The sequence below is a fragment of the Athene noctua genome, chromosome 12, assembly GCF_965140245.1.
Source record: "Athene noctua chromosome 12, bAthNoc1.hap1.1, whole genome shotgun sequence".
NCBI lineage: Eukaryota > Metazoa > Chordata > Aves > Strigiformes > Strigidae > Athene > Athene noctua.
In genome coordinates this window covers 15,645,862-15,665,801 of record NC_134048.1, presented here as the reverse complement: position 1 = coordinate 15,665,801, position 19,940 = coordinate 15,645,862, and the positions used below count along the sequence as shown (strand labels likewise).

General features: G+C 44.2%; 1 protein-coding gene across 1 annotated transcript; it reads left to right on the top strand.

Moving 5' to 3' along the window:
• LSM11 (LSM11, U7 small nuclear RNA associated) lies at nucleotides 1-14,177 on the top strand. The gene is made up of 4 exons (XM_074915899.1): nucleotides 1-427; nucleotides 3,147-3,286; nucleotides 4,043-4,126; nucleotides 5,635-14,177. The coding sequence occupies exons 1-4, from the start codon at nucleotides 1-3 to the stop codon at nucleotides 6,037-6,039; spliced, it is 1,056 nt and encodes a 351-aa protein (XP_074772000.1). The 3' UTR covers nucleotides 6,040-14,177.
• The last annotated feature ends 5,763 nt before the right edge of the window (nucleotides 14,178-19,940 follow it).

Below are 19,940 nucleotides of genomic sequence, written 5' to 3'. Positions count from 1 at the left end.
ATGGAGGAGGAGGAGGGGGCCGCGGGCGGCGCGGAGCAGCGGCGCCCCCGCCGCCGGCCCGGGCCCGAGCGCTCCCCCAGCCCCAGCCGCCTGGACGTGAGCTCCAGCCGCTTCGACCCGCTGCTGGCGCTGTACTCCGCCAGCACGCCGCTGCCCTTCCCCGCCGCGCCCTGCTTCAACAACCTCGCCGAGTACGAGAGCTTCCAGCGCGGCCTGCTCCGCCCGCGCGGCCGCCGCTCCGCTCCCGCCCGCCGCGGCCCGCCCGCCGCCCGCGCCGCCCGCCGCGGCCCGCCCGCCGCCGACCCCGAGCGCATCCAGCGCCTCCGCAGCCTCATGGTCAACGCGGGCCCCGAGCAGGAGGCGGCCGAGGGCGGTGCCGCGGCCCGGCGCCGGCGGGCGCCGCGGAACGTCCTCACCAGGATGCCCCGTAAGGGCGCGGGCGGCCTGAGGGAGCGCGGCCCCGCGGCGGCTGAGGGGGGCGGCGGGCGGGGGCGCGCTGGGGTGCGGAAGGGCAGTGAGGTGGGGGGCTGGAGTAAGGGCTGAGGAGCCGCCTGGGGCGGGAGGACGGCGGAAGGTGTGAGGGCGTGGACCGGGCCTGCGCGGGGTGGGGCGGAGTGCGGGCTGTGGGGGCTCTTGAGGTGGGGTCGAGGCTTGCGGGCTGGGCCCGGCTGTTCCCGGCAGCGTGGATTCGGGATGGAGTTTGGGGAAGTTTGGAGGTTTGAAGAGGGCGGCGGCCGCAGGAAGTGGTCGGGGTGGGTCGGAGGTGGGAAATGATGGAGTTTGAGTGGAAAATGGTACTTGCGTGCTAGGTAAAAGGCCGGGAAGGTTGTGTGCAGGAATGAGGAACGGTGCATTTCACAGAACTGCTTACTCAGAGATGATGCTGATTTTGTTATGGTGATGCTATTTGTTTAATTACGTTCATCCTCTTGATTTTAAGGAAAAAAGGATGAGAAACTGCTGTGATTTCAAAAGTACTATTTTTAAATCAGGAATCAGACTTGTGTTCATGCAGCTCAAAGTTAAATCATAACCACAGCAGGAGTCTAATGCTGCTCTGTCTTGGTTACTAACTGTGCGTCCTGCGGGCATAAATACAGCACTAGCGTTTCTAGTAATATGATGGTAGAACAGCGGATGGAGGTGAGCGCAGCTGTGATGTTGCTAAATTCATCAGTTGTGATGATGATAAAAATTTCTTGTATAAACTTAAGAGTGTAGTCATGGTAGTAGCCCCTAAACATGAAGGGGTGCAACTTGTGCACCTACACCAAGAATCAAATGGCATTGCTATCAAACGAGATGTAACTTTAGTCGAGTTAATTAAAAATCTGAGTGGTGTTTGAAATCAAAGTATCTCTTCTAATCAACAGCTTCCTCTTAATGTTCTTTTTATAAAAAGGCAAAGCCCAGAATGTTAAATTCTGCATACCCAAAGCAGAACTTTTTTCTTGCTTAGACACCAAAACTGATTATTGAAAGGTTTTAGGATGATGTGTTCTCCCCTTTTGATCAGGTGAAGTTGGAGGTTTGTCCTGAAGTCAGAATTTTACGCAGCAAGGAAAATGGGCAAGAGCATGTATTGTCTGATTTGGTAGAGCTGTAGTGTTTCCCGCCAGGCCTCATGGCATGCTGACAAGCACAGGCATAGTTGGAAATAAAGATTGTACTTGGATTTTTGTAAGAAGTTGTAGATAAAGTTCCTGTGTAAAGGGAATGTTGGAATCTAAAATCTAAAAAAAATCTAAATCTAAAATGGTCCTGTAAATTCTCAGGGTTGATTAGAAAAAATACTGTTACCTGATTAAAAGCATCAATCTGATGTAGCGGTGGTGTCATCTGTAGTTGCCATGATGGACTTGTAAATTCAGAACATAATTTGTCATCAGTTCAGATGAAAGAAGCACCGAGACTCATGAAAAGTCCCCCATAAACAGAGCTGGGAGGTACTGAGGCAGCTTATGCTCTGTGTGAAAGCAATTTTCAGCTGGCAAGAAGACAGTGGATCTCAGAAAATAAATGTGATCAGGTTAATTCAGAGGAAACTGCTTTAGATTTCCCTGCTGTGGCTAAGAATTACTATGCAGCCAAATACTGCAGATCAGCTGTCACAGGGTAACATTTTTGCACTCACGGGATGCATTTTTTAGTGTTCAAATCAAACCTTAAATATATAGTCCCTAAAGCACAAGGTGAGAGAACATCTCTGACTCAGATATTTTATTAATATGAAGAACTGTGTGAGAATTCAGACCAATACTTTCCCCTGACTCTTAGTAGGAATTGTACAGCATTAGCTGTAATTTAACACTGGAATTAATCGCTTCACCATGGCATGGATGGAGGTTGTGTAGTAAATAATATCAACTACTCAGGAAATTCACACTTGCAAAGATTTCTAGTGTGCAGATAAGGCTTATGTGTACCAAGTAAGCTGTATGTTTTACTGAATTCCTTTGGTTTTGCCCTGACTAAAAGCACTATTTTTCTATCGTTTAGCGTGGTTTCATTGGCCACTGCTGCTTATAGTCACTTTATTTCTTTGCCAAAGACTTTTACATCTTTGAAGGATGTTCAGCTGGCTGCTGAAAGTTTAACTGAAACAATACATTTTCATCAATTTAAACTGATCCAGTTTAGTTAGTTGAAGAACTTTGAGTCATACATTGTTTCAGAAATCTCCTTGTGAAGAAAAAGGATCTGATACAATACTTTATTAACAGATTGTAACTAATCTGAGGTAGCCTTAGCTAGGCATTGCCTTTTCTGTGAAATTCTCTCTGCCTCCGTGGGCTTTCTGTTCCCTCCGAACCATTTTTATTTAAGATTAGCATTACTTAATTTTTGAATTTTATTTTTGAAATGTGGCAAAAAACCTTTCTGCCAAGGCTGATTTGGCTGCGGGTTGTGTAAAGCAAAACCTTCATGTTTTCTAAAGTCTCTGCTGTCCCCACTGTAGGAAGAGTTTTGGTGGTCTAGTAATTACAACCACAGCATGTTACAGTGCTCTGGGGCTTCTCATTTATTTTGCTGGGAAGACAAGTGTTGTACCAAGATCTGCCATACTCCATGTAGAGTAGATTTTTACATATTTTATATATATATGTATTTTGTTGAAGACTGGTGATGTTCTCTTTCTGTTTTAGTCCACGAAGGCAGCCCACTGGGGGAACTTCATCGCTGTGTCCGAGATGGTGTAAAAATCAATGTCCATATCCGCACTTTCAAAGGGCTTCGTGGAGTCTGCACAGGGTTTTTGGTTGCATTTGACAAGTTCTGGAATATGGTAATTATTATTCCAGGCCTTGATTTATAACTGCTATATTGAAAACTTGAAATTTGCAACAGGTTTAAGCAAACTATGTTTTGAGAAGATTGATGTGGTATTGTGCTTCATAAAGGTAATTTGCCTTGCCACTGGTGCTGGGTTTCAGGCGTTAAGTGGTGCTTGGCGTTGGATTGGTATGTTGGAGAGGTGCCTAGCCCTCTTAGAGAGGTTTTAGGTGAGAGAGAAGCTTTAAAGATTTCCCAGCATCTTCAAAGGTTTTGTATAAGAACCCAGGAGGGTGGAATATGAGGAATATCAGAAGCTTCCAAAGCTTTCTCTGCAAACCCGATCTGCTTAGAGTGGTAGCCGCTTCTCTGTTTTTTTTCACTAACACATCACTGGGATGTCAGTGACAAAAGCTTTTCCCTGTGTTCTACTTCTTGAAAATCTTAGACAGTGGATGAAAAAGCAGCTATTATTTGTGAGCCTAGAGCTTTGACAAGTTTGGAAATGGGGAGCAGGGGGGAAGGATTTTGCAGGCAAGCCTCACAAAGATTTTGCAAGTAATGCAGAATAGATGCAAGGCTTTGCTATTGCTTTTATACCTCAGTACGACTTAGATGATTAAGAAACTGGCTCCAAAGAACAGCTTGTTCCTAGGATGGATTTTCTCTCAGATAGAACATAATTTCATAATGCTGTGACACAAAGCTGGTCCAAAGCTCCTCCATGTTTTCTTTTAATTTTGATCTTTCAATTTTTTTTATCTTCTAGGCCCTGACAGATGTGGATGAGACATACAGGAAACCAGTAATGGGCAAAGCTTTCTATGCAGAACCGCAGCTCACACTAACCCGGGTAGGTACCCATCTCCAGTTTTCGTATTTTTTTAGTATCTCCTTTTTCAAAGTGGTAAAAGAGGAGCATTAATTGGAAAACTATATTTATATTTGAAATATTTTTACCTCCTTTTATTACAGATGAATATAAAATGACTTGATCTAGGGGAAAAAAAAAAACAAACAGTTTTCTCACCTTTTTGGAAGTACTTTGGCCATAGTTACAGAAGTTCTACTTTAGAGCTGCTAATATCAGATCACAGTTGCTGCCACTGCTTTGTGCAATATGCTGACCTTCTATAAGCTCACTCTGTGGTTTTTCATATATTTGTTCTATGCGTTTTTTGCACCTGTGTCTGATCTGGTCCACATTTGTCCCGCCAGGTGATTTGGCAGTGCATAACTCTGGTAGTAGTGTTCATGGAGTGACAGTCTTTGTCTCCAGGCAATGAAACAGTATGTTTGGTGACTTGAAACTTCTAGTCTAGGTACTGTGATGCCCAAGATTCTGCATGTTGCTCCAAAGCAAGACACTCTCTAGGATCCAGCTGAAAAAAAAAGTTGAAGAGATGATAGATGAACTTCTGAACAATGAAGGGAAAATAAATGTGACAGGGCTTTGCCTGTTGAATGGCATAGCTCTGGGCCTTGTGAACACCAGAGAAGCATCACAAAAACTTTTAAACAGTTCCATTGTGAGGAATTTGCTTTCAAATTCCTGCCATTTAAATCTGTTTTCTGATAGATCCCACCCTTCCTTTTTAAAAGATTAGTTAAATATAATCAATTGTTCCTTTAGGCCACTCTCACAGGGATTGGCTTTCCATCCTGTTGCTGGGAAGAGCCAGGCTAACCAAGAATCCTTTTCATTTGTCAGTATTTCATAAAAGTTTGCCTGCTGCTAGAGTAAAAGAAGTTCCTTTTCCAGTTTCAGCACCATGTATTCTTAGATTAATGAGTTCATACAGTGCTTTGGATCTGCTGCTGTAGCTCTTACTATTTTTCTATTGTTTGTGGTCTGCTCACCTCCCAGAATACCCCCACGGCATCTTTTAGTTTGTTTTGGGGAACACAGAAGGTCCATCATTTTTTCAGTATACGCTCTGCTAATTGAGGCCCCTTATCTTGGGGATTCAAGTCTGGCCTGAGGACACAAGAATGGAAATCTCTAATACTATCTGACAACATTACAAGAGTGTTGGGGAAAGTGAGCTAATGGAGGAACTTGTAGCTTTCTGTTGTTTCTGACCAAAGTTAAATGCTACTGCACATCAGTATTGCTCCCCAAATTAAATTCCTCGGTGCTCTCATAAAGACTCATGCACATGCAAGAGAGCCATTCACCTGATGTCACTGTTTGGCTTTGGCAGGAAAACACAGTCTTTAATGCTGGTAGAGATTCTTCACTAATTGTGTATTGTAAGCTCTGGTGTGGGATTGTATGTGCTGATAACCAGGTAGAAATGCTGAACAAGCAGTCTCTCTTGTTTTATGAATATGGTCATATACACAAATATTCTTTTACAGCTGTTTGACAGACTCAAGCTGCAGGAGTCCTCAGTGAAGAAGGGAGCCGACTCAAAGACTGTCTCGGAGGAACTAGCCCTGACAAATGACACTCAGACGCTGGGATTGAAAGTTGGGTCAGGACGAGGGAAAGCAGAAGATGAGCGTGAGAGGCAGAAACGCTTGGGCAGAGCTGGAGAAAAGAAGATGCCCGGTGACAGTTTGCATCTGTCTGCCAGAGGTGAAGGTGATGTGGGTAGCGGGACTGCCCACACAGAGGGTGCCAGTGCTGGTGGTACCCGTGCAAGAAGCCAGTCACGGAGAAAAAGACGACCCAAAGTGGATTATCAGCAAGTGTTCACACGTCACATAAACCAGATTTTTATTCGAGGAGAAAATGTCTTGCTTGTCCATTTAGCACATTGACTTGACTGAGCCAAAGTGTATTTATGTGATAGCATGAATTGCTGCTGCAGCTCTCATTGCTATTTAGCGTTCTCATGAAGTATGATGGTTCTGTGACTGGTTTCCCATTGCCATAACAAGGTAGGAGAAATAATTCAAACTGGAGCATCCTGAGCTTGATGCCAAAGCAGCCTCCTTAGATCTCTGTTGGGGGTCTCAGGACAAGATCGGCAGTGCATTTGTTTCTGTGAGATGAGGGAAGCAAGCACAGATCTCACTGCTTACAAAGCTAAATGGAGAGGGTTGGAAGACAATTTTGGTGTACTCAATCATAGGAGCTAATTGTGGCACGCATGTAAGGAGTTTAAGATTAGATCTCCACCTAAAATGAATCACAAATGCTGAGTAATCTCAAGATTGCTAATGAAACCAACAGTTTATATGCGTTTGTTACATGGATGTCTTTTTTTCAGACATAATTCTGACAGTCATTTGAAATAGTCTATAAAAGGGTGGAGTGACATACTACTGATGGCTATTAGCCTCTTCATAGTTAGCTCTGCAATGCCCTGTGTGATAGAAAATTGAATTGAATTTTCATTTCAATTCAATTTCAGTAAGAGAAATCTTAATTGAAAACTGCTCTTTTTCTGTGAATGATGGCAGGACTTTAATTTGTTTTCAGTATCAGAGCTTAGGCTTCTATTTATAATGCTATGCTTTAGCCCTGTGTCACCAGCAAGCAGGTAATGTAGCTGATCCAGGGACCTCCATATTTGGAGTTTATCTGTGAATGTTGTGGGTGCAGATGGAAAATTGTACTTTTATATCTAATCCAGTTGCTATTTAGTGTAACAGTGAAGTTTGCAAAGATGTAGTTTTTCTTCTCAGATTTAAGTGTCTGTGCTGAGCACAACTGTACTGTATCTAAGCGCCTTCAAGTTCCCTCTATTGAAACTAGAGGTGCTGTGTCTCCAGCAGTTCTCATGGAGCAGAAACCTTCATGGGTCTTTCGTATCCATATGGATGATGTGTCATCTGATTCCAGTTGAACTGAACCTTGGAGGTGTACCTAAAAATGTTTTGAAGTATAAAAGTCAAACTCAACTTATCAGTGGTTTTATTTTTAGCAAGGTTGTTAAGCTACCAGACCAGGCTTCTGCAGGTATAAACTGCTTTCCAAGAGAGCTACATGCAGAAGTTGGAGGGTAAATAAAGCTGTAAAATTCTCTAGTCTGTTCCCTTTAGTTGGCAAAGGACACTAGATTTCCCACTGCTATTACTGTATTTATCTTAACTACCTTAAGCTTTGCAGCAGCTCCATGTGTGTTTAAGATAAAGCTGAGAAATTGCTTTATTGCAGGTCTTGTATTGCATATAGAGGTCGTAAATCCTTAGACGGAGTGACTGTACTCTGTGCAGCATGCCACTTGCTTGTTGTTAGGGGGATGTCTGGTGTTTGGGTGAAATACAGAAATCGTTTAGCAGGACACACAAAGCAGCTGTATGCCTCTGGGGGACCCTGAAACTTTGATGTCAACATTTCAGATGACATGGGGTTGGATGGCTGATCAGCTCAGCCACTGAGCCGCAAACCCAAGTTCAGCCTGGGACAGAACTGCCTCAGAATAAAAAGTACTGTTGAGGCAAAACAGTTTCATCAAGAGTGGGGGGAAAAAAAAGGAAAGGAAAGAATATCTACAGTTTCTTATTATACATAGCTTTATTGCTGTAATCTCTTCCTACTATGAACCAAGACTAGGCCCTGAAAAGATTCTTCTCTTGGAGGTTCTTGTTTCCTCACCTTTTGTCCTGTTCTTGTTTGTATTCATGTGGTCTGCAGTTCTTCCCATTTTTTTTTAACTTTTATTTTTCCCCTTCTCCTGTCAGTACTTTGTCTTCTCAGAATGTTCTAAACTAGTTTAGGAAGATTTCTTTTTTTTTATTCACCCTTGGTTGTCCTGGCTTTCAGAACCCTTCCTGGCTGGTTTTCTATGTGGTTGCCAACTATCCAGAACCCTCACAAACTATAGAAACGTGTGAAGCTAGAAACAAGGGGCTTATTTCTGCTCCTGACTTCTTTGCAGCTTTCATTGCAAGTATTTTTCTTCATTATGTTTTTGATTGTGGGTTGATTTTCTCCCTTCTTCTGATTGTTTTGTTTTTATTTAAATTGCTTGGGATGACTTGTCTCTGCCTTTGCCACTCATGCCAAAGGCTACTAGTTTTGACCTCTTCCCTTGATACTTGACCAAAGAGTGTCAGGCCTGTGTACTATGACATCTAATGGAATTCTTGCTTTTCTTTACCTCATATTCTTAATTCTCTTTGTCTACCTAGTTTATACTGCCTGCTGCATTAGATAAGGTACAGCTACCATGAATGTTCTTGTGGCTGTACTCCCCTCTTGGCAGTTGACATTTCACCAAGTTCTCAGTTGCTACTAGAAGTCTCAGTCTTTCATCAGAAGTTCTTCTCTGAAACCTTTCAGGTGTTTGTTGCTTCACATCTACAAGTTCCTTTTTATACATTTTATGAAAAATTCTGGTGCTTAGACTTGTGTTTGTGCCTTGATTTTTATATCATCACGGACCTATTCTTCCAAAAAAATCACCTCAGTCAACAAACCTGGTTAAGAACTCTGCAGTTTATCTACTTTTTTTGCTCTACCTCATTATTAAACTGTTTCTTCTCTGTTCTCATTGTTGTCTCATCTGTGGAGTTGGGTAAAATTCTCTTTTTCAGTTTTGATTTAATGGCTTATTTGGTGGTTTTGTTTCCTACTTCCCTATGTACCTCTCCAGTTATTTCCAAGCTGCTTCCTAAATACAGCCTCTTCTACAACTTCAGATCTTCCAAAATGTCTTCCTTTTCCCTACTTTTTCTGACATTGTATCTTTTTAAAGCCCATTATCAAAATGCTATTTTATTAATTTTGTCTCTTTCAAGCATAGCATTTGTGATTTTTTTTTTTTGTCTCTTTCAAGCATCATGATTGTGACTAAGCAAGTGATCCTATGTGTGTTGTCACTTGCATGTTTAATACTTCAGAAAAAGTTGCTCTATAATAAAATGGAATGTGATGTTCAGAAATGGAGTCTTCTACCTCACTTAAGTATTCATGTAAATCTGTTTTTAAAAAAAACCAAAAAGGTAAACAACCCTTGGAAACAAGAGCTTTTTTTATTATGATTGGTTTATTGTTTCTGGTTATTTCTTTCCATGTTTTTCCTTTTCCAAACTCAGCATGAAATCCAGGTTCTTTGTTGGAAAAGCTGTCTGCTCCTAGCTGTTCCTCTATTCCTGCAGTGTCACAAAGGTGGTGTGAGCAAACACCCAAAGTCATTATGCTAAAGAATGAAGAGTAGGAGCAGGAGGCAGTCTTAAGAAACAGAGAGCTGTGAGAGAGTGAAAAAGCTCTGGCCCAAATATAAAGAACTCTCTGGAAAGGATCCACATACTGATTGCAACCTGTCCAGTATTTCTAGGACATTGTGCAGCCCGGTGCTCAGTAGTGATTCCTAAAGTGTGTTTGTGGTGAGGTACCAAACTACTGCAAGGAGCAGTTTTCTGAACTACCTTTGAAGAAGTGGTGTGATAATTTGAGAATTTTTTACAGTCATTTCTGAAATAGCAGATGAATATGAAACTTCTGTAATGCCACGATGCCAGGTGCAGAAACAGTGTAGTGCAGTAGTCTTGGAATGTGGTGTTAGATGTATCTCACAGTGTCATCATATATCTTCTCATTGCCCTCACAGTTCAGCAGGGAGCCAAGTCTCATGGTTACTTTAAGAGTGGTGATTTTATTTGTACAGTGATACAGTTCTAGGGAGCTTTGCAGATCGTCTGGATGGGGTTTTCATGGAGCCACAGCATAAAACTGTGCTATGCTGCCAGGGTGAGGGGAACTGGTAGGGAGGATCAGGCTGAGAGCTGCAGTGTTACCCTGAAGTTATGGATATCATGTCTGGGATTATTTATTGGGAAACTTTTGCACAGCTGCTTCATTTTTATCAAACAATTCTTAAACAGGACTGTGGTAGTAGAATAGATAAGGCCAAAGGGGGAAAAAGAGCTTGTAAAAAGTGTGGATTTAGTTCCTTCTCTCAACTGGCTTGTCCAGCTTGTTAATTGGTAGAATTCTCTGATCTGGAGACAGGTATTTAGCATGTCCTCACCAGGTGGTTACTGAAGTAGTCTTGTTCTTCAGTTTCTGGATTCGTTGTTTCTGATGCAGCTTTCGGTTCTGTATCATTTGGAAGCAGGACAAGGTCTCTCAGCAGGAGTAGGCTTGACTGTCTACTGTTTTTTTTTCCCCCTCCCTAAGGAATGTTACCCCATCTAGTTTTGCATCTAGATAGCCTTTGGCTATTGGTTTTCACAGTATTCTCTCCAGACTTTTGGAATTATTTGGTCAGAAGAATTACTCATCTTGGATCGATTGGAGTAAACCGATTTTTTAATATTTTTTTTTTTTTCTTATTTTCCTTCCCACAGTGCTAGGTTTTCCTAGTTTGCTGTTGCAGTCACCCACTTGCATCTGTGAATCACCATGGGTGAATGTGTCCAGAAAAAAAACAGGAGAGAAGAAATGTCTCATTTTTGTTGAATTTGACATTCTGTCCAACATGCTGCCCACATGTACCCTTTCTATGGCTTACTGGCACTGAACTAAATGAGACTGGTGGAAACAATTATTTCATCCAGAATCTTGAAAGAAAATGGAAAGGTGGCAGGGACAGCAAACTGTGAAAACACTGAGTTTCTGAGGATGTGGTAAACTTCCTGTCTTTGATTAAACAGATCAGAAATACAACCACCATCTTAAACTGCAAGCTCTGCAACTGAGTAAAATTGGAAGGCGCAGCACCACACCCGTTCGGAAGCAATGCAGCTGCAGTAGCAGTGATGCAGTGCTTCCTTCAGCCAGGCAGACTCTGAGAAGCTGTTGAGTTACATGTTAGTGTCTGCCTCAAAGCATAACTGCAAAATACTGTGAATCAGTGTGAGGATGTTTTCTCTCCTGCCTGCATTGCAAATTGTAAAATATAAATGCTAAAACATGCATCTTCTGTAGCCCAGAACTATTTCAGTTCATGCTTTTTCTTCTTGACATTGGCTTAAAAATTCAAAGTTTGTACTATAGCAATCCTAAGGCAGTCTTTGCTATAATGTTATGAAAGGCTAATACTTACTAGAAATTATGTTGAAAAACTAAGGTATTACAGAATTAGTGGAATTCTTATTGTAATTAAGGTATTGTAAGCCAAAAATACCTATTCCTAAGGATATTATCAAGATGAAAAAATGGAAATGTATGAAGCCACAACTGGGAGAAGAGATGATAAAGAAATACTTCCCTTCTAGTGAAGGAAGATGATCTTCCTAGAGTGAAATAGTAATTTCAAAGCTAATTCTCCCAGTTTGCAGGCTTGATGGTAGGTGGGCCTAAACATGCCAAAATTTAGAGTGAATTAAGCACCTGTAAAAAGCAGCTAAGAGGCGTGGCTTAGTTTGCAGACACGTATTAACAGTCTAACTGTACAATGAGAGTTTCTAAAGAAGCAACTCCAGTTTACCATCCTAACATCTACAGAGTTAGCTCCATGCAAAGTTTCAAGTTTTCTTGGCATTATTATCCTTGCCCATAAGAAGATGACAAATACAAGGATTCATGATGTGCTGTCCCGTGTTACCTTTTTCAAGACCCTGCAGTGTACATAGTGGTGAGATCTGAGTAGGTGAACAGCAGAAGACAGGGGCAGCCAGTGGCAGTAGGAACTCAAGGGGAGAGACCTAAAATCTTAGTAATATCCTTCTAGATAACAAGCTAAAAGTCTAGCAAAGGAGGATAGAGTCTAAGCTGAGCTTCATTTGTTTAGTTTACAAAAAATATTAATACCCTGGTACCCTGGTAGGGTTTTCATTTAGAAACTTCGGCTTGGTCAGTCTTTTTTCCAGCAGTGCCTTGCCTCCAGATAAACATTATTACAACTTTTTTTTTTTTAAAGTATTGTGCAGTTGATGTAGCCAGTAGTGTTCTTTTCATATCTAAAAGGTGTTTTTAAGAGCCACTGTCATGAGAAGGAAACACTGATTTTTCAGGAGGTCCTATGACTTCTGTTCTGACTTAATCTAAGATGACTGGGAACAGCTGGATGTAAGCAAAGCAGTTAAAATTTGCTTGAAATGAAAAACAATTTTTTTAAAATCACAGCTTTTTGTGTCAGATGTTGCCAGTGTATCAGTAGGAAAAAGCATCGGTTCTTACATGGAAGAAATGTTGTGGAGAAAAACCTTACTATTTAAGAGCATCATTTGCTGACATCTTTTTTACCCATTATCAGCCTGGACAAAAAAAAAAAAAAGAGGCCACTTGGGAGGAGATAGGTAAGGCAATCTGACCATCGTCCTCCAGGTGGGCACTGCAGGATCAGTGCGCTTGGTGAAAACTTTTCTTGATGGAAAAAAGAAGTGTGTAAGCTACTGTAAGTATAACGTGTACCCCTCTGTACATTCTCCCAACTACAGGCTTTCATGGCATGCTGAAAGTGGGAAAGCAGAAAAAAAAAAAGAAAAAGTAGTGGAGAGAGGAATTACTTGGTGTTAGCTTCCTGAAATGGGAGGTTGCTTTCTAGCCTGGACGCTCTGCACACCTTGGCCAGCACTGGGCGGTTGTGCTCTCTAGGTGAAGGGGGGTGTGCAGGGACGGTCCTCGAGCGCAGCCCCCGTTACGCCGTGAGTGTTTCACAGCGTGTGAGCTGTGAGCTGTGCCCCAGGAGTCTCTGCGACTCTGTCCCTAGTCCCCGATACGGTTTTGCAGAAGAAACCCAGTGGGAGAAAAAACAAGTAAGCAGATTTCCCCTTTTGAGGCAGGGATGGTAGGAGGCTTGGTTATCCTTGTTAGCTTCCTGGGGGTGCAGGAGAAAGCACTACTTTAGTGGAGGAATATCAGAGATGGCTTGTCTCGTGATGTTTACAAGTCCTTTTAGAGTGTCACTGTAAGTGCTCTTGCTCTTAGCTGGTAGAAGTGAAGGCCTGTCAGGGAAGGAAAATGCCTTCTGATGTTCCTGGATAACTATTTTATTAGCTGCTAGCTTCATAGTGTACACTTGGATGACTTAGCTGAAGAAAATTAGTACACCTGAGACTTTCAGTCAGTCTTGTATTCGTTTAGAATGAAAAGTAGTTTGATCAGTTTGTGTAAAAACATATCCATCCTTTTTTCCTCTCAAAAGATCAGTGCTCTCCCTCAGGAAAGAAATGAAAGCTGTTCCCGCTCCTATAGCGATTGCTTCTGATTTTCACTGCTTCAAAGCAAAGTGCAGCTGTGTCATTGTATCTTCAGCATGACAGATCATTCTGAGATGAGAAAACCAGAGAAGTGTTCAGTTCCTTTAAAACTAAAATGGGCATGACGAGGGGAGCAGTTGTGTTGACCTTTTCAAATGGTGCATGCATCCACTGTAGTTGCACGGATTGGGACTTGTTAACCAATTATCATCTACAAAACTTCCTTAACGAACCACAGAGGAGCAGCATGACCTACCAGACTGACATGGGATTGGAAGTCAGGTGCTGACAAATTCTGATCCCTCTACTGCCACTTGCTCACTGAATGGCCTTGGCAAGCCGTTTCCCTCCCTCTCCCTTATGCTCCACAGCCGTGATCCATCTGAGAGCAATCCTTGCCTGTCTCACAAGGATTTGGGGAAGCGGTGAGTGCTATACAAGTGCTAAGTATTGTTATTAAAACTATGTCAGGTAACGCAGATACATACATCATCTGCCCTCTTCAGGCACTTGACTGTTAGCCTTATGTCTTGGCACACTAAAAATGTGCAAGATATCAGGTACAATGACGCACTTCAGTCTTGAAATTACTTATGTCTGCAAGGTCAGATTTGGTGACTTCAATATCTGTTTCACAGCTGCAATACCAGATTTTGGTCAAATGGTGATAAATGAGAGTGTAATCCGTTTGTAATTCCTTCTCTGTCTTCCTAAATATTTTGTTTCTTAGGAAGCTGATGCTGCTATGAACATACTGAATAATACTGAATTTGCAATATTCTGCTTTCCAAATATAAATGTTTATATTTAAAATTGCTGGGACTGCAATGCAATAAATATATCTGTGTAACAATTCGCTTCAAAGCATGGGGTGTTTTGTGCTCTGTCAATACGCTTGTGTCAGTGATGAAGCTGCTGCTGCAGTGGTTAGGACAGATGCCTGGATGTGGAGAGCACCTGGTTTGAATGCCAGCCCTGCTACCTAGTGACATGATTTGGGGCCAAACCAGTCATCCGTGTGTTCTAAAGTGTGTTAGTCTACAAAATAAGAATATCATTATACCTGTCTTTTCGAGGTGCAGAAGGGAAGTGAACTTCATGTTGAAGAAAGTAAGAACTATTGGCCCGATCACTCAAGGTCTGTGTCATCTTCCACCCTGCCATCAGGAGACAGATTTCCAGGAATCAGGGCAGTCCAGAGCCAGCATCCAAGCGTCTGGTCCAGTGTGTGCATAGCCCATGGGGAACCTGACTTCCAGGAGCCTTTTTGCTCCCACGGTAAATGACACTAATGTATTTGGATCAGAGATGATAACTATGTGAGTGCAGCTTGCTGGAGATGGTAACATATTTGTGCTCTGGCATTCAGATGTTTGCTGAAAGCAAGAATTCCCATTGCAGCCTGGGAACTGTTTAAAGAGAACAAAATCTGGAGTTTAAAGCTGGGAGTGGCAGTGTGAGGGTGCATGTAATGGGAAGGATCAGACAAGGAATTCACAGAAAAGGTCTGCAACCCATTGACTTTAATTTGCGTGTTAAAGTGCTGTTTTACACTGGGAGTCTGCCCTGTCTTTCATGTGTTCCCCTGATGTCTTACCAGGTGATTTACAGTCAATTTACAGTGGCAGTAGACACTTGCTCTTTTAGACTGCTGTTCTGTCCATTTAATTTACAAGTGCAAAGGACCTGAGTTTTTCTTTGATATTCACACAGGTACTTAAGGGTAAGCTGTGCTCCAATACCTTCCTAAATCGGCTTTGACTAAACTGCAACAGTTGTACTCCCAAGCTGTTGGGGAGACAAGTTCTGTACTGCCACAAAAACCCCCCTTACCTCAGTTTTTCTCATTGTATTTTTACTGCTCATAAATATTAAAAAATAAACTCCACGACATTTCTAGTGTGGAAAGGCCTGTTAAAACACAGTGCCACCTGAAGTAGAAACTTGAATCCCCTGTGCAGAGGTGGCAGATCAGGCATCTGCGCCCTTGCTGTGCTGCCAGGTGAGGTCGCTGGCCGGGGTGGCCCCTGGCGAGGGTGCGGAGGGCTCACCCAGCCCACCCGGGGGCTCCTTACGCTGCTCCAGCTGCCAGTGCCCAGCTCTGGCAGTTGGCTTCGTGCCATTTGTGGTGTGAGGGGTTTTTTGCATGCAGGTGACATGTCTGCTTAAATGCTCTCAGATGTATTCTTGTACCCAAGGAGAGTTGCTCAAATTAAGGAAAAATAATAGCTGGAGCTGGAAGGAAGAGCTACAAATTCCAGTTCTGATCTCAGCTGCTCTCCTGGAGTTCTAAGAAGCTTTCACTTCCCCTTTCTGATGTTGCTTTGTCCCTGTTTTGAGAAGAGAATTGAACTCTAAAAAGAAAAACTAGGGGGAGGAGACATCCCTCCTAGGTAGGAGAAGTTATGCCTTTTCTAATGATGCTGAGGCACCTTTTTTTCCTGATCAAATGCTACCCGAATTCTCTAACAGTTCTTCTCAAGTTCACGCTGTATCTTCTTGCTGTGAATGATTTATTATCCCAGACAATGAGCTTATTCCCCACAGTTTCTTACAAGCCTTGGAGATCTCTCTCATCTTGGCATTTATGAGTCTGTCCAGTCATCTTTCATAACACGGACAATTTCTTAGATTTATTAGTTTTCCACAGCCTTGCAGTCCTCAACTCCTTAAATGATCTGAGTGATGAAGAGTTATGTAAAAGATGAAGTTTTAATAATACAGGGAAGTAGGTTGCTGATTCACGTGTTCAGCTTATGGGTCAGTCTGGGAGATGCTCACAGCCTGCTTGAAATCTGAGTGACTATTTGAATATTGAAAATAGGTATCATTAGGTTTCTGAGTCAACGGGCAGTGGATATGGACTGAAGAGCACCTAACGGCACCGATTGGGTTGGATATTTGGTTAACACCAGTCTGGCTCAGTTCTGCTGAATGGAGGTGTACTTTTTGTGAAGCTCTGGCAAGATAATTGCATCTCACAAGATTGGTTTTCTTCGCAACCCTGGGCCTTGGGTGCAGCTTTCATCAGGAGAAGGTAATTGGATCCTGATGGCTGCTTTGAGGATCTTGCTCCACCTGTCTCTGCCAGCGTTTTGGCACTTCTCTTCCTCACCTCCCTCACCTCTCCTTTCACATTTTGTCGTATCTGAAAAATTTTAAAACAGGGATTTTTTACAGCCACTGCATCCCTCAAATCTCTTTTGTGTGCTGGTCATCTAGCGTGGTGTCCAACCAGCTGAAGTGTTTGAGTTTGAGATTGCTTTTAATTCTCTCATCTTGTTTTTGCAGTTACCCAGCTCTGCCGTTGCTTCCTCTCCAGACTGTGGGGTGTTTTGGGGGGCAAGATTGCCCACCTGCCTGGTGCTGTGAGGTTGCTGCCTTGTCTTGGGAAGTGGTGATGCAGAGTAAGGCTGGGCCTGGCTGCGTGTCCCCTGACAGCCCCGTCTTGCACCGCACAAGAAATGCACAGGTGGAGCTGTAAGGAAATCGCTCTGGGATACCACTATTTATGCAGATCTTTTTTAAAGGGTAGTTGGGGAGAGTGAATATGTAAGGAAATGATCGGTGCCGATTGCCCAGAGGCTTTTATGGGTTCATTTTGATGGTCTGGGCTTCTGTGGGACATTGCTCCCAACCCCACAGACCCTGTTCCTGCAGCTGCCAGTCCGAATGGGCCAAAACGGAGGGAGGACCCAACCCCAGTTCCCTCCAGGAAACCTGTCCCGGGGGGTGGCTGGGCACCACGGGGCGCGCGGGCAGGGTGTGCTCCTCTTCTGTAAAGAGCTCCTGTTCTCTGGGAAAGGACGAGGAAAACTTTCAGGGATCTGGATTTCTTTCGTCCCTGGTCACTAAATGTTCCAAAAAGATTGTTCAAAGAATCCCCTGCGCGTTACAGCCCTTCAGGTCGCTCTTTCTGCACCCGGAGCCTCGGTCAGATCCCTCAGGCGGGGGCAGTGATGGAAAGGCCGGGCCGGGTCTGCCAAGTCTCTAACGAGCAGAAAATCTGCCCCCTCCCGGAAAAGGAGTCATTAGAATGAACCGGAGTGACTTCAGCTGTGCACTTTGGACTCGACTGCAATTCCCAAAGCCGTGGCTGTTCGCCCCTTGCCTGTCCCCAGCCGGGAACCACCGCTGCTCCCGCTCCCCACGAGGTGGCAGCAGCTGGAAGGAAACCCCGCGGCGGCAGCGGGCAGGGGGGCAGCGGCGTTCCCTGAAAATGCCGCCCTGGGAACGGCCCGTGCGGGTGGTGTGGGGTGTCCCTGGGAACAGGTGGAAGGGCAGCCAGAAATCCCGAGTGGGGCCGTGGGGTGCGTTACCTAACGCTGCGCCAGGGTCGTGAAGGAAAGAGATGCTGCCGTTGAGCCAGGCTCAGGCGCGGGAGCCTGGATGCTCTTCAGACGCTGCAGCCTCCGCGTGGCTGTGCCTGGGCCGGCCCGAGTGCCCCAGCCCTGGCGGGAGTAGTTACGTGTTAGATCTCCGCAGAGCATCACTTCCCACCTCAGTAGGCTCAGTCAAGTTTCTCCGTAAAATTAGTTGTCCTGGAGCAATCGCATGGCTGAAGTCACTGGGAAAGAACCCTCAGCTCCAGGCCAGGGGCTGGCCAAAAATTTGTCACCGGGTGTTGGTTTAGGGGCATTCTCTGCAAACTGATCTCTGGGTCTTGTGTCAAAGGCTGCAAAGGGAACACCGGGGTAGGCAGAGCATCACTGGATTTGTCACAGGGAACATGCAGACACAAATCTGAAGGCCTGGCTGGGAGGCGGCCCTGAGCAGAGGGACCAGTGCCAGGCCAGGCTGCAGGAGCAGCAGCGTGGCTCTCGCAGGTAACGGCTGTGTGTGGGTAGGAGAGCAGCAGGACTCCTATAGCCCTCCAGTGTGGATGATGAATGACCCTGGCTGGAGGAAATGTTGGCTGTAGGAGGAAAGCAGGAGTTGGTGCTGCTTGGTGGTGGGGGTATTAGAACATGGCTGGAAACAGCGACCACTAGCAGATGCTGTCTGAGCTGTAAAACAAACAGTTCTCCATGAGTAGCTGTATCTTGTCTTATATTTACAGACAGAAATTGTGTGTTATTTATACCCACTGATGCAGTGGAGTAAATCCTATAAAGTAATATGCTTTGAGAATATGGATGCTGTGATTGATAGAGCCATCTGTGAATACACCAGCACAGGCCTGAAGAAGGAAACCAGCCCCTTTCTGTCCTGCCCTTCTGGGGGATGACTCTCAAGCACAGTAAGTTTTTTCCATCAGAGTGTGGTCAATGGAACAATCATATGATGTGTTGACCAGGAAAAGGATGTGGGAGTTTGAGTGGAAAAACTGATACCGTTGTGCTAATGGCATAGAGCAGCAGGAAGGATGGCAAACAGGATACTGCACCCGGCTCGGCGGAAAGAACATGGAACGATGCTGTGGCTGCAGAGGAGGCAGAGGCTGGAGTCAGCCGTGGTCTGTGTTGTGAGCATGGGAAAAGCTGGACCAGGAAGCAGAACATTACTGATCTTACACTTCTCTGCTGGGAAGAAGGGGTTTTGCTGATGCTTTTGGGGAAAAGCAAGCAAATGTTAGGCAACATCCCAAAGTTGTCAAAATGGTGGAAGGACCAACTGGAGAAGAGCTTTTATATTAGTTGCTTGAAGGCTCCACGATGAGATCAGTGGAAAGCTAAAAAAAGCTGGGCACTCTCAGCAGGACCTGCTTGCATTCAGGGCTTTGATGGGAGGCAGTTCCAAACCCAGAGAGATTCAAAACAAGGCTCAAGGGAATAGGTTTATGCCTCTCCTGCTAGCTGCTCCAACACCTTGTGAACATGGTCAGGAGGGGGAACGTGCCTGTCCGATTGTTTTTTGGAAGTTAAAGCTTTTGTGCAGATGCTAGAGCAGGTCATGTGATGGGAAGGTAACTCTTCCAGTGTCACTTGGAGTCGTCTTTGGAGTGAATCAGTATTTTGACATGCTTGAAGAACAGTTTGTATGTGAGATGACAGTGCTTTCAGGCCTTCTGGCCTACAGTTAGATCTTGGTCAGGGTTCATGGCAGGGTTTCATGGCTAAAAACCACCAGCCAAATTTGCACGGGCACATCTGAAGGCCAGGCAGCCCAGGGGCTCCTGAAGGTTTTCTTCTCCAATTGCATGTGTTTGCAGTGTATTGTAAACCAGATGTTTAAAAATTAAATAGCTGTAATTGTGCCAAATATGCTTATCCAAACACGTACCTGCAGGCACATCCGTGTAGGTGTGTCACCCGTGTGGTCTCCCGGCCCCCTTCTCACTTTGACGTGAGCACTGGTGGGTGATGTTGCAATGTTGAAGTGAAACTGGGTGGTGGAGTCAGGGTGCACTGAAACAGGTTGTCGGTGTAATTTGCTCTAAAATTAGTCCAATCATGTGAAATGGCATCAACTCCAGCCTCTTCCAGCTCACCTTTGGCACTCAGGGTGTTGCTTGTGTTGCAGTAATGTTTGCATGTACATAGCCAAACTTACAAAACCACTTTGCATCTGGGTTTGCCCACCCTCCTTACGTGCTGACAGTTTTATACCGGTAAGATTGTGGATATTAATTAATTTATTTTAAAAGCAGCCATGTGCTTGTCATTCCTTGTTGGGTCAAAATGCTT

What these genes read in the sequence shown, in the direction of transcription:
- LSM11 (XM_074915899.1), top strand. Translation starts at nt 1, where the DNA reads ATGGAGGAGGAGGAGGGGGCCGCGGGCGGCGCGGAGCAGCGGCGCCCC. An exon ending in CGTCCTCACCAGGATGCCCC is followed by an intron (nt 428 to 3,146) that starts GTAAGGGCGCGG and finishes TTTCTGTTTTAG; the next exon opens with TCCACGAAGGCAGCCCACTG. An exon ending in TTGACAAGTTCTGGAATATG is followed by an intron (nt 3,287 to 4,042) that starts GTAATTATTATT and finishes TTTATCTTCTAG; the next exon opens with GCCCTGACAGATGTGGATGA.